At 47.2% G+C, this 14,470-nt stretch overlaps 1 protein-coding gene across 3 annotated transcripts in view; it reads right to left on the bottom strand.

Annotated features, from left to right (window-relative positions):
• Nucleotides 1-2,509: 2,509 nt before the first annotated feature.
• nxph1 (neurexophilin 1) overlaps nt 2,510-14,470 on the bottom strand; it is a 29,999-nt gene continuing 18,038 nt past the window's right edge. For all 3 annotated transcript variants that reach the window (XM_048992852.1, XM_048992854.1, XM_048992855.1), the window contains one exon: nt 2,510-4,542. In XM_048992852.1, coding sequence (XP_048848809.1) covers nt 3,778-4,542 — 765 coding nt within the window. In that variant the 3' untranslated portion in view covers nt 2,510-3,777. The remainder of the gene's footprint in view (nt 4,543-14,470) is intronic.

Below are 14,470 nucleotides of genomic sequence, written 5' to 3'. Positions count from 1 at the left end.
AAACACCAAGTTCATGCAGACTCGCTAAGCTACTCAAGCGAGCCACATGCCAGTGTTGTGACTCATTCGGCTTTCTTCGGCGTCAGAGAATCTGGCAGAGAACGGCATTCTGGGTATCTGCGAGCCCAGAGGAGCACGGGTGTCATGCGACTTCTTTGCGGCTCCCTGGGTCTGATAAACATGCTGCCCGATCATCCTCAGGCACTGAATAAGTGTGGCCTTTGCATTCAGTGCTCATGGCTGACGGTAATCCAGGAGCAGCCAGGTGACGTTCAAAGGATTCGAGCCAGTGGGTCCAACGCAGAAGAGGCTCTCCAGGCTGGGCAAGGAAAGAAGGCGGCAGTGCGACGGGCAGTGATGCTCCATCCTACTTGCCAAGATATTAAATAAAACACATGAAATATTTGAATAAATGTGCACATGAACCTATTGTCAGTAACTACTTCAAGATGGAATCGCAATAGTGTCATGAGAGAGAGCATTCATAGGTACCAAGCATGTTTTTAAGTAAATCTACATTCTCCTATGAATAATCCCTACAAATGAAGAACCAACTATTCATCTACGAAACACAGCCGATCTCAGCTTAGTCAGAATCAGCCGAAGAACAGAATCCTGGGGCTTCACCCGAATGCCACCGACAAGACAGACGTTTGTTGCGGACGGCTGGAAAGATCCAACAACAACAAACAATGGAGAGATGTGTATTCTGAGCGAAGGCATTCTGGTGCCGGGCTGACGCGGAGATTCCGGTGTGATTAATGAAAACTAATTTTTCATGGCAATTAAAACGATTAAAGCCAGAGGCACCTTCGCCATCGCCTGAATTACTCCAGGAACAAGGCAGCCACAAAGCTGCGCGCTGAAATTGCATTAGTAGTAGAAGAGAACTGTATTAAAATGCAAATGTACAGCTGTTAATAGTTCTTCAAAAACCAATAATCCCCCACGGTCAGTCATGTGTCAAAATGGTTAATGGAAAAATATCCCAGAGGCAGGCGGCTTCTCCTCTATTCTACTTTTGATTAAAGCAGAAATTCCATTTGGGGAATAGGGTGGAGGGACAGGCAGAGAGGAGCAAAGCAAAGGCTTTAATATCGCCGAGACGCCAGGCTGCGGAAATCGTTGTTTAAGTGTCGGGTTCCTTAAGAACATTCCAGGGGGTGTTAAAAACAGCCAGTTCTAAGACCATCCTGATGAAAGCATGAAGCAGGAATGTTTGTGTTTTGTGATATTTACTAAAATGAAAAAACAGGAGCCGTGTATGTCAGATGTCAAGCAAACCGTAATTGAATCGTTTAGTAATGTCCCCTGTCACTTAATTATGAGCTTGCTGCTGGTTATGTGTCTGCTAATGAAACCTGACCAGAGACTGAAATGATTCCCATGAGGCTGTGCAGTGACGTGGCGAATGCTCGGGCAGCTTCTTCAGACGTATATTTCTGTTTGATGTTTTGAGCACTGTTGTACTGCACAAATAAGTTAAGGGGACAGGGGACTGATCGGGCTAAAGGCTTTAGGTGACTGTTTAGGTCACTGTTTAGGTCGGTGAATTTCCCACGATACAACACATAAAACGATGTTTTTGTTTTACATGGTCACCTTCAGTCATAGTTTGTCATGAGGTAAAACAAATACTTTTGGCATTGACTAAGCTAGATTTTTGTCATGTAGTAGTAGTAACAATTATAATAATAATAACAATAATAATGATGTTGGTTTAGTGGGTAGATTTGTTGCCTCAAACCTCCAGGACTGACGGTTCAAATATTTCACTCATACTTAACCTTTCCAGGATGAATTTTGATTTTACACATAATTGTAATTTACCACGTAAAAATGGCTTATTCCATTCTCACTGCTTTGCATTATGGGTGCAGATGGTCACTGCACGCATGGAGCACACAGCTGGCTCTAACAGGTCGGCACCCCCACACTGTGATGTTTGATAATGTCCGGCGTGGGGCAATGCATTTGCAGGCAGGGATATTAAAGCGATTCCCCAAGTGCTTTGAAAGCGAGGCTTTTAGGCGCGATTTTGAGGAGACCTCTTTAATGAAGATGGCAGTAAATGTCCCCCGTGGGCAGGAAGATCAACTTAGAAGCCTGGAGGGGGATCCAGTTTATTAACTGATAAGTCACCAGTAAATGGAAGATGCCCCACCTCTTCTAGAGGACTAATCACTTTAAAGCTAACTGCTGATTCCTGACTGCTTATGTCCAAGAAGCTTTTCATTGGTAAATGTTGTGTGTAAAACACTAAGCATTATGGGAGGAACATCTTCAGGTTCATGGCTGATTTACTCATTACAGAACAAGCTTTTCCATCAATCAGCATCACGCCTGCTGCCATGTGATGTCCATCGATTCATTGTGACTGGCAAAACCATTCTCAGCCTTCACTGCCTGTCAAACCTCTTCCACTCACAGGTTTGGATAAACGGCCAAAGTAAATACAAGGAAATATGAGAACAAATGTTAGTCTCCAATAACACACACGCTCAGCCCATTCGGCTGGAAAAACTCTCAGCGTTTTATTTATGTGTACATTTCCACTTTCACCTTCCCCCAAGAAAGAAAATGTATTCATACAGATGAATAGTACTCGGAATATATTGTGACAACTTTACTGCTTTTGTACATTTGAGTTCCATGGAGTTCACATCTAGTTACATGAACCGATCGTTTTCTCCGTGTAACGGAGAACGAGCGGAGATGGTCTTATGGGGGCGGGTGTTGGGGGGGGCGAGGGGGGGGGGTGTTTCTGGGGTTGGATTGAATCAGACAGGTATACTCAGCGTATACAGGCATTTACAGAAGCAGCTCAGTTCAGATAAACTATATACAATACAAACCATTCATACAAATTAAGCTCTAGGATATAGAATTTATCACATGTATGACAGTTTGGCAAAGGTGAGCAAACCATTTCTCCGCTGGCTTGATGTGGAAATCAGCCTTGATCTCACACATCTAGCCAGAACAAAAAGTATTCAAGGGCCTGAGATTATCGTCCCCGGATGGGTAAAACGGGCACAGCCTGCCTGTGGGAATGACGTCCAGCCGCAGGAAGGAATATCTCATAGGTGACCCAGAATGTTCTTTTTCGAACACGTGGGGAACAATTTATCAGAGTGGTCTTAGTACTGGAGTTCTGGGGAAGGCAAGGTTGAGGCAGTAGAGGAGAGAATGACTGGAGATTGGGGGGAGGGGGCTCTGGATTCCGAGTAAGACACCCCAGGCTGAAATGTGGCTGGATTCCTGCAAAATCAACACCGGATATTTGTTCAAAGAAAAAACAAAAAAAAAAAACATCTAAAATGACGTTGCAGTAGATGCATGGGTAGGACCTCCAGCCGTAATCACCAATGAAACGATTTTTTTTTTCAGAGTTAAGTAAGATTTGACAGCAATTCCAGCTTTCAATGCTATTAGCGTCTATGTACACACAATAATCTTAAGGGACAACCCAGTTAGCGTACAGGAAAGAGCATAATAATATTAATAATCAGATCAACACACTGGATAGGAACATTACTGCAACACTGCCTTGTACACCTTAACTGTTTTCCCCAGAATTACTCAGTATTACACCTGTATGGATCTGTATTCGACAGAATAATTCATCTGACTCCTTTATTTTGCATCACCATTCTGTTGTGGATATGTTAAGGACAGAAGAAAAAGCTAAAATATATTTTGCGGGGGGGGGAATGCCCTTTTAGCATAACTTTTGTTGTTGTTGTTGTTGTTGTTGTTGTCCTGGCGCTCTGGTTCTCAGCCGGACGGGAAGTAGGGAGTGTCACTGTGGTAGTTGTAGTCCGGACAGACTTTCTGCACTAGTTTGTAGTCAGTGCTGTAGAAGGAGATGTAGATGCAAATGACTTTGAAAGGTTTCGAGCAGAGCCATGAGACGTGGCTCTGCGTCTGGTCCTGGTAGCACGTCTTGGACGGGTCGAAGTTGCACAGCGTGTTCTTGGTAGACTTGTCTACCTTCTCATATTCGATGCGGCAGTTGAAGGACTTGGAGTCTTTGGCGTCGATGACGGACTGCTGGGCCGTCAGGTCGAACTCCACGATCTTGGTGGGCGGCACCAGGCTGACGGACACGTTGCCCTGCCCCGTGGAGTTGTGCCGGAAGTAGACGCTGAACGTCCCATTGCCGTGGTCCACGATCTTGCCTGTGATCAGCAGGTTCAGCTTCACCGTCTTGATGTTGGAGTTGAAGTCTCCCCACCCAAACATCTTCTTGAACTTGCCCGTCTTGACGATGGGCCGCCTCTTGGCCCGGGGTCGTGAGTCCTGGGGTTCTGTGGAGTTTCGCAGCCAGTCCCACAGGTCCTGCTCGGAGTACGGTTCCGGTGTGTCGTACCGCAGGTCCAACGCAGTGCTGTTTTCCTTCCCCTGCAGAGTCTGTGACAGCAAACGGCTGATAGACAAGTCCTTACTGCTTTCTGTCCATATGTGTTTTAAGGTCGACTTAGGGCTCCCTGATTTAAGCACTTCTGACTTGCCTGAAGTGGACGCATGGGCGATAGATACCTATAAGACAAAAAAGAACAAAAAGAGACTGATTTATCAAGATGTTGTGCATGTAAAATTTACAGCAAGCTCAGTGCATGCAACACATAACCAGTGGTAGTCACATAGCATGGACAAACAGCTATTTCTCAAAAACTCAAAGACACAATACAGGTTTAGACATAAAATCAACTACCGATATTTGTGAACTGGGACAAGGCGGAGCAGCTTTAAGAAGCACACAGGGATTGGTGTGCTGTGACGCTCTTTGCTTGCCCTGTTGCAGCGCACTGACACACTGCGATATGCATCATTCTGTCCCTGGAAGTAAGCGCAGGCCTGCTGGTTATAGGAAGTATTTGACTCCGTGATTGATGCAGCTACGAGTTCCGGCCGATTAACCTGGATGCGCGAGCCAAGAGCCGGACGGCACGGTACTGGGTAAGGTGACGCTGGTGGCCTGCTCTCTACTGTAAAACACGGGGGCTGCTGCGTCAGTGACGGTTTACATGCGGGGAAAAGCTGTCGGGGTCACGGGGCAGGAGGAAGAGTGGAAGTAAAAAAGTGGGAAGACAGCGTAAGAAAGACTGTGTCAGCAGAGAGGTTATGGGGGAGGAATTTTAAAGAGGCAGCATTTGGGCACATGGGCGTTATCGCGGCAGAATAGGCCTGCAGGAGAAGGGACTGGACAGAAATATGACAAAGTAGGACAGCAAGCAGTTAGAAAGCAGAAAAAAAAGTCAAAGTTCATCACCGGCCCTCACCCTCCCTCACCCCCCCTCCATGAGGCTGCCTCACTGATTGCTGATTCCCAGACGCACACGACGGGCCAGATGCCCAGTGAGCCGCCGGGGACGCCCAGGCAGCTGGGAGCCGCAGATCCCTCCGCCCAGAAGGGGCCAGGAGCCGCAGATCCCTCCGCCCAGAAGGGGCCAGGAGCCGCAGATCCCTCCGCCCAGAAGGGGCCAGGTGCCGCAGAGATGTGGCTGCTTACACAGGGATTGACTTGAGGAAACACGGTGCTGTGGCCCATCTGGGCCGGCAAACGCAGGAGTCTTTATGGCACATGGACCCATGGGACTCAGGGACAGGAGGCGGGGATGGGGGGGGGGGGGGGGGTTATAATAGCTCACAGCACAGGAGGGGTTCTGTAATTCGTCCTGCATTTTCATATACATTTCTGGGAGGGGGTGTCCTTCCGGTGGTTGAGCCCCCGTAAGGGTCAATTTCTATAGTCGGCCCCGGCTACTGAGTAACATAGAAAAGAAAGTACTGCTCTCCAGGTCAAAAGGGCAAAACCATAAAGCCACGAAGGCCAGACTGTTGTTCTTTGTCCTTCACACAGCAAAGTGACTTTAAATTCCCAATTCAGCCAGTTACAGCTGAGAAGTGGGGCTGCGCACCAAGCTCTCTGGAAGCATCTGTGCCCTTCCATGTAACAAACATTCTTGTGTGATCTTTGTGACATGCACACGTAATCCGCTGCAGCTACGAAGCCATAACACCAAGGTGGCTGCTGTACCGGCGCCCTCTGCATGAGAGAAGAGCAGTTTTCATATTTCACTGAAATATTTGTAAAATTTCACAATGTTGTCATTTGTCTTGCGCAAAAATTATTTTTAACACAAAGGACTTGCGAGAAATCAGTGCATCTCTCTTTGCCAGCTGTCAAAAAAACACAACAACAACAAAATGGATGATACAATGTCTTTCCTACTGGAAGACACCCAGTGCATTCTGGGACTGCCACCAAAACAGGCGCAGGCGGCCGAAGCGGGAATCTCCGTCGCCTCATTATCCGTGTGATTCACGGTGCCGTAGTGTTTTTCAGGCAGATCGAGGGCGGCGGTGGGACACATGCTGAGATCTGTCACGCTCCTGAACCTAGCTGCCGTGTGCCAAACCACGCACTGAAGGCGCGCAGCCGGCCTCGTCTCAGCCCTGAAGGCGCGCGCGGCCGGCCTCATCTCCACACTGAAGGCGCGCGGCCGGCCTCGTCTCAGCCCTGAAGGCGCGCGGTCGGCTCGTCTCCGCACTGAAGGCGCGCGGCCGGCCTCGTCTCCGCCCTGAAGGCGCGCGGTCGGCTCGTCTCCGCACTGAAGGCGCGCGGCCGGCTCGTCTCCGCACTGAAGGCGCGCGGCCGGCTCGTCTCCGCCCCGAAGGCGCGCGCGGCCCGCCTCGTCACCGCCCTGAAGGCGCGCGCGGCCGGCCTCGTCTCCGCCCTGAAGGCGCGCGGCCGGCTCGTCTCAGCCCTGAAGGCGCGCGGCCGGCTCGTCTCCGCATTGAAGGCGCGCGGCCGGCTCGTCTCCGCCCCGAAGGCGCGCGCGGCCCGCCTCGTCACCGCCCTGAAGGCGCGCGGCCGGCTCGTCTCCGCACTGAAGGCGCGCGGCCGGCTCGTCTCCGCCCTGAAGGCGTGCGCGGCCGGCCTCGTCTCAGCCCTGAAGGCGTGCGGCCGGCTCGTCTCCGCACTGAAGGCGCGCGGCCGGCCTCGTCACCGCCCTGAAGGCGCGCGGCCGGCTCATCTCCGCACTGAAGGCGCGCGGCCGGCTCGTCTCCGCCCTGAAGGCGTGCACGGCCGGCCTCGTTGAACGGTTTATGGCGGATAGAGGTCATGTGTAGATGATCACCCTTCGTTAGTTTTTGTCGTTAGTTTCACCGTGATTTCTGAAAGCACAACATGCTGCTTGTTTAGCTCCGTCATCGAAGTAAATCGCTGAGGGTAGCTTTGTGAATGGACATAGCGGAAGCCGCCGATGGGACGGAGCTAAGACCTCCCTCTGATCCTCTTTGTCTTCCGGCTAATGTTTACTAAACCCCACTCCCTCCATCTAATTAAAGACCTCCATGGTCCCATTAAAACCAGGACACAGACTGCCTTGTGGTAAGGCTCAAAAGAACTTTAATTAATCAACTAAATCGAAATGCTCTAACAGACAGTGCTAATGTTTACACACAGCTACAATATCACTTTAAATATGGTTACAATATTATAATAAATGGTAGCTTATTAGAATTTAAGGTATCTGTTAATGTTCTCCAAAGAAACAATTAGTTGACCATACGTCGAATTGATTAAACTGTCATTTAGGGGAGGCATCAACTGTGTGGTATATAAACATTGATTTAAAGAAGAATGAAACAATATTTCTTTAACAAAGGCAATTAATCTATATTCAACATTAAGTGCTCTGTATGTGATCAACTGAATATTGTTATTTGCATAATATCCGCTGTACTGTTTTTTTTTTTTATTGTTATTTTCTATATAAATAAAATAGCTGAACAGAAATCCAGATGTCAAGCTGTGCTCCGGAGCTAATTAAGATAAGGCCAGTCCACATGGGCTGTGTGTCTCACAGAGACGCGTGAATATCACCGTGGCACCCTCAGTGCACCCCCATGTTCTGGTTAGTCGCCGCATTCCGGGCGGAAGAGACGAGGAACCGTCAGAGACAGGCCTCCCCCGCCTCGCCTCAAAGGAGAAGCTGCGAAGCTGCGAAGCTGCGGTGCCGGACTGTTCTGCCAGGACCAGGTGGGGGGGTACGTCCCAGCTTCACACTGACTTCCCATTTCTTGGTTCTTAAGTGCATTTTTTCCTGAGTTCCTTCACTTAACCATGGTGACTTGAGTTTTTTAGCCATCACTGTAGTTGTTTATCTTTATTGGAATAATTCAGGGCAAGTACTTTACTCAGAGGTTACTAAAACAAGCCCCCCCCCCCCCCAAGGGTGGCAAACAGCAGCCTTCTTGGCACAACTCCTTGTCCTTAACTGACACCTTGCCTCCTGCTACTTAGATATAAATACGTTTAACCTTGTATGTCCATCAATACGTCCATACTGATCCAACACAGGGTTGGAACCTGGAGGAAGAGCTGGTTAGGAGGTAGAGAACATTCCGGATGGGATCCCAGTCCATCGCAGGGCATAAACTTCCAGTGTTTATTTCTGAAAATTGAATTAAATATACCAGTAGCTGCAGTACTTGTAATAAAGCATTTGATTTATCCCGTTGTATTCCCGCCAGTGAAATATAACCGCAATCGCTGCCTACATGTTTTGTGAATTTACCGGATTATGTTGCTGATGACACAGTGGCTGCTGCAGCCTCTGGAACACATTAAACGAATTAGGAGACCATTAGCAGCTCATTAAAAATGACAGAGTGGGCTCAGGTAACCAGGCGAGTCCGTGTAACACGGAACAGAGGGGCCCGGCGCTGCTGTGTCACCATGCGTGTCTCTGCAGGGTTTAACATCCATGTTTGATTTAAGAGGATTATGGGAAAAACTGCAGGCCATAGGTAGCATGACTATGAAATGCTAGGCAGCAGGGAAGGAACCTACTGTCACGTCTGGTGATTCCAGTAAAGCATGTTATTGGTTCCTGTAAAACATTCAACTGTAGGAACATCTAAATCTTTATCAGCGAAGAAAGTGAAAAAGGTATAATTACTTTGTCGTTGTTATTGCGTACTTTCAGCATTTTTTTCCCCACAAACTAAAACTACAGAATAGGGGATTTTGGAGGAATGCAAGAATGAACGAGTTGTCCTTCACTCTCGGGACTCCGGCTGAGTGCAAACAGACCTGGGAATCCACGCGACAGCTGAACGCAGGCTCAGGAAAGTCCGTCTGGGAGAAGCTGAGTTAAGCTACCTGGATACCATGAATATTCATGAGAAATGGCACAAATCATAAATCCAAGATTACAAATGATAAAACTGGCACGGGGATAACCAACCACGAGTGGCCAGGAGGAAATTCATGGCTCCCATGCGAATTGTGGGGGGAGGGGGGGCAGCCAGGTGACCTCAATGACATCACTATACAAGGCACGACAACAGACTACATGGTCACACCCAAAACGCTGTGGCATCATTGTACTGGCAGCTTGTCACCGCGTGAAAACCCATTTGCTTGTTTGTGGATTTATTAAATTTTTTCTGAAATTTCCAGTGCACTAATCGCTTAAAATTCAAGTCTAACTACGCTGCAGGGAAGCAGGCAAGCCAGCTTTTGGCTTCTGGTCCTGCTGTAATCAGTCACAGTTTGTGCAGGAGAGACACAGGCGCTGAAATCTGCCACCACAGCATAACCTTTTCCCCTCTCTGCGTTCGGAGCTGCCCCCCAAAACATGACATCATCAGAGCGCGAGTTGCCACCACGCCTCGGAGCAGACAGCCCGCGACTACACCCCCACCCTCAGCATGGCTCTGCCCAGAGGGGAGGGGAGGTGGGGATGGGGGTGCAGGAGGGGACGTTTGCCACAAAAGGAAAGGATGTGAGAGTTTACCACCGAAGGACTGAAGATGTCCATGAAAAACACAAGGTCTTTACTTCATAAAAGACAGAACCCACTCCGTAATAACAAATCTCGACCACAACATGTTTATATATGTGTATTACTCACTTTTTAGCCTGAAAATTCTCCTTTTCCCACCTTCTGAATATTGTTCATTTCATTACCATTTCGGGGTAACAGTGCGACTGCAGGCACAAATGTGCGAAGCTAAACCCATTTTTGTAAGCCGCAGATCCGGCCGGGGAGAACGACCGTAATGGTCAAACTCCCTTCCTTTCCTGCATCGAAATTTACTACCTCTACCACATTTTCCCCTTGGGGAGGGAGAGGGGTTAATGAGCTGTGCTTGGTAAGCGGGTCCCCCTAGACCTTGTGGCTCACTAACCGCGTTAAGAAGGCGAGCCACTGGCTGAAATGTTCATAGTTAATATCCCGGGGGGGGATCCTCTATAGTACAGATGAGACCATGTAACCTAATTGATATAGATGTTCTAGAGAACACACAAGTAGAATTAAGAGTGCAGGTCTGTACACTCAAGGTGGCTGAGCTCCTGGATGTTCTGTCTTTTCAGGATGTACATATGGCGCTGATATGTATAAAAATAAAAAATTAAAAACTGTTTTTTGTTTTTTTTTTAATCTGTCATGAGAGTGACAGGCCTGACAAGTGGATGGACGATTCCTTCACAGCCCAGACCGGTTCCATCTGCTGGCTGTAACAGCAAAGTGCAGCTCAAACTGGAGACTGAGCGATGGAGTTAAAACTCTGGAGGGAAGGTCCTCGGAGACCTGCACGTTATCAATCAGCCAGCTGACACGGACAGCGCTGCTTAAAATGGAGAATATTGCGTGCGTTTTTAGGCGAACCCGTTCAGGTGACGATCGAGCTTTGATACTCAGCCGTTGTTTGTGCAGCAGCAGATTCCCAGCCTGAGGACAGCGATGGTGTTTCGCAGGTCTGTACACATACACAATCTGTCCTTTTTATGATAGAAGCAGTGAGTATCAATGAAATGTTCTTTCTTACGATCCCTTGTGACTTATTGGAGGTCACGGACTCCCCCATACCCTTAATTTCCAGCTGTTGCCAAACTCACTGTAAAACATGCCATTAAACTGTTCTCTGTAGTGCTAAAGTCACTGGATTTGCAGTGATTATGTTATCCAGGGGAATAGAGATGAACGGATAGGAGGCTGAGTCTTTACTGGGGGTATGCTGATGGCAAATTATTCATAACTTAAGCCAATAAATACACATTTATTTAATTGTTTATTTATTCATGGGGGGGGGGGGGGTTTATCGATACTGCATAATTATTTTATTGGTATTGCAATATCATAAGTAGCATTAAAAATGTTTTTTAAACTGTATTGGAAACGCAGATTGACCATTGTTACTAATGATAACCTCACAGGACACGCACGATGGCCTTTTCTGAAGCTGGTTTATTAAAAAAAAATAAGACCATCTCCAGCATCTGACAGCCCGTTAGCCACCTGGAAAACAATCACAGGCAAAGTTTCAACGCACCCCTCGCCGGAACATTTCATCTTCCTATTTTAAAATGCCCTCCCACTTTTTCCTTTAAAAGGCAGGAGTGCCGGAGCTTACGGTCCCCTCTGGCTTTCTTCACTTTCGGCTCGCAGGGCGCTCGGTTCTCCGCGCTTCGCGGCGTCCCGCTGCTTAAATCCCGCCTGCAGACTGCCGCCGTCTCACGGCTCGGCTTTTATATTAAAATTAAGCACCGACATGCCAGTTCCCACACGGGGATATCGAACCTGCAGACTTGGTTCGTGAGTGCTGGCCCACAGCCGCTTTTACCGCTTCACTGGATGTTGATCAGGGCAGATTTAAATCCGGACACACTGCTTTATTTATTTTTTCAGATCACTTAAAGAAAACCACTTAAGGAAAACACATATTGTTTGTTTGCTCGATTGTTTATGTCTTTGTTTTCCTTCCTTTCGATCCATCTTTTATTTTTAATTGACTGAGGACTGACTGCGTGCCGTATGGGAAGATGCTGACACACCGGAAATTCTCACTTTTTTGGAGGAAAAATAAATATAAAAAGCCGCCACTGAGCATTCCTCCGCCTAAATACTGATCTCGTCTATGCGTGTAACTCAGTCATATTTGTTGCTCACATCTTGAAACTAATGTGTCCTGAGGCGCCATAAATCAAACGGAGCTTAATGCTGTCGGCCTGCAGATGCCGAATCACCCCAATTAAAGCCTGGGAGAGGCGGCTGACTCGGGCGGCTCAGCCGGAAAAGGGCACCTGCTCTGCCGCCATCTGCGCCTTCCCACCCCCCCGGTCTCTCTCCGCTGGCCCTGCCATTCCGCAAAGCCTTTCTCTATCTAATATAATCTAATATAATATAGTCTAATCTAATCTATCTATCTATCTATCTATCTATCTATCTATCTATCTATCTATCTATCTATCTATCTATCTATCTATCTATCTATCTATCTATCTATTCATTTATTACTTTATTAATCTATTTTGCTTGTTTACTTGTTTATCTATCTGTCTGTTTTTGTCAATTTGTTTATCTACCTATACGTCTATGTTTTTTGTTCATCTATCTATTCATTTACTAGTTTATTAGTTTATTTTGTTTACCTGTTTATCTATCTATCTGTTTTAGTCAATTTGTTTACCTATCGATGTTTTTTTGTTCATCTATCTATCCATCCATCCATCCTTTCTTCTATTCCTATCTCTTCATCTGTTTACTTATTTGTCTGCTTGTTTGTTTGTTTGTTTGACAACCTGAACTCCTTATTGTAAACAAGGCGAACAAACCTGCAGCACCTTCTCCGCCGCGCTCATTACTCTTAGCCGTTTGTCGCACACGGAAGGATTAAACTAATCTTCAATGTCACGCCTAATGAGATTTTCATCTCGGATAATCAAGGAGGACCGCGGCGTTTTTTCTCCAAAGGAACACTTACTGCGGCCGCTTTGGTGTCGGAGCATAGGTGGGGATATTTTAAATGGCCACATAAACGTTCTTCAAAAATGAGTTCTATAAAAACGTGGTTATCGCATAACAATTTTAAACCAAGGACGCTATTAATGTGCGATGGTTGTTAAGTGATATTAATGGCAATATTTAAGAGTTCTGCATGTTTTACGCTTTAATGTGTTGAGAAGGCATAAAAAGGGAAATGTGGTGAAGAATTATAATTACCGCATAATAATGCATTAGACGAAATACAGTGTAATAAGCTAATATATATCAAAACATTTGCAACTGTTTAATTACCCAGATGAATAGGATAGGAGCAAATTAATCATATGGGCCGTGTCGCAGGAGACAGAACCCAACAAGCGGCCCTTTGTAGGTAATGAAATGCGTGACTGACGTGAAGTGATCGCGGTACCGCACATAACAAAAAGCGCGTGAAGAATCACGCTACATGAATCATCCTGATGTCGCATTAAAAGGCACCATTAAAAGGCAACACTAAGACGAAATTCCTGATTAGAAAACGACCACGACTTCTGAAGCAAGCGATTATATTTGAAATGGCACAAGAGATGCAGTCTGCTCCTAAAATCCCAAAGAGGACGGCTCATCTTTTTTACCGCGGTGTAGATAGCCGTCAGAATGTGTTCAGAACCCCTGGCAGCGCATGCGCGTCGGGCCTGCATATCAATTTCCCTGCGATCCATTTCAATTACTGCTGCAATGCAGGAGAGAGGCGCAGCGGAGCCGGCGGCCGTGCGACCATCCATACTGCCGTCTCCGCCGCGATATCTGACAGTTATCCACCAGGGAACAGGCAGCGCGGCAGGACGAGAGGGGTTGCGGCGTGAAGCAGCCCTTCGCAACCAAATGATACATTGTGTAAGTAATCGATCGATCGCCGTCGGTCTGCAGTGACTAGCGATCGATGTGCTTGAGAGCTCTGGAGTCCCCGATGTCCAGAAATTACATCGGATCTCATGAGCTTAGTTCCAGACTTAACCAGCGTGTTAGAGAGTGACAGGACCGTTCCGGAGAACAGTGATCTAAAAGAGGAGATGAAAGATGGAAATAGGGAGCATGTTCTCCAGGAGAAGAGGCCTACAAGACGCCGCAGTCTCTACATAGTGCCCGTACTCCTATTAAAGGAAAATTAAGTCTTAAAAACTCATTTTGAAAAATGTAAAAAATGAACTCGCCTCAACTCGAAGAGAAGTTGTATGATTCAGCTTAGATTTGTAGAGCGTTAACTGTAGCAAAACTGGCCCAACATCTATTTGAACATTAGGTTTTAAAGGCTACAGTGCACGGCGGGTGTGGAGTAAATCAGAGAACCATGTATAAGGTAAAGCACAGTGTGCTTGATGACAGATATTACGATAGATTTAGGTGCACTCATTATCCCTTTGATACATCTCACCCCCATTAAACGTTTCAGGGCTTTTCTCCCAGAGCCTCTATCGCTCAAGGGGGTGAACAGGAATTTCCCCCGTAAAAGTAAATCAGCCGGATTATTCGCACTGTGACCCAGGCGCGTCGGGGGGGTCAGGCAAAGCTAGAGATCCTCCGCCGGAGCGAGCATCAGAATTTCGCAAGGCGCTGCTCTTAATCGAATTAAGCCCGTAATCCAATACATTTCTGTTTCTGCTTCAAACGACCCGTGAGAC

Source organism: Brienomyrus brachyistius, chromosome 23 (assembly GCF_023856365.1).
Source record: "Brienomyrus brachyistius isolate T26 chromosome 23, BBRACH_0.4, whole genome shotgun sequence".
NCBI classification, from domain to species: Eukaryota; Metazoa; Chordata; class Actinopteri; order Osteoglossiformes; family Mormyridae; genus Brienomyrus; species Brienomyrus brachyistius.
The sequence above is the reverse complement of the archived record's forward strand: the minus strand, read 5'-3'. Positions and strand labels throughout refer to the sequence as shown.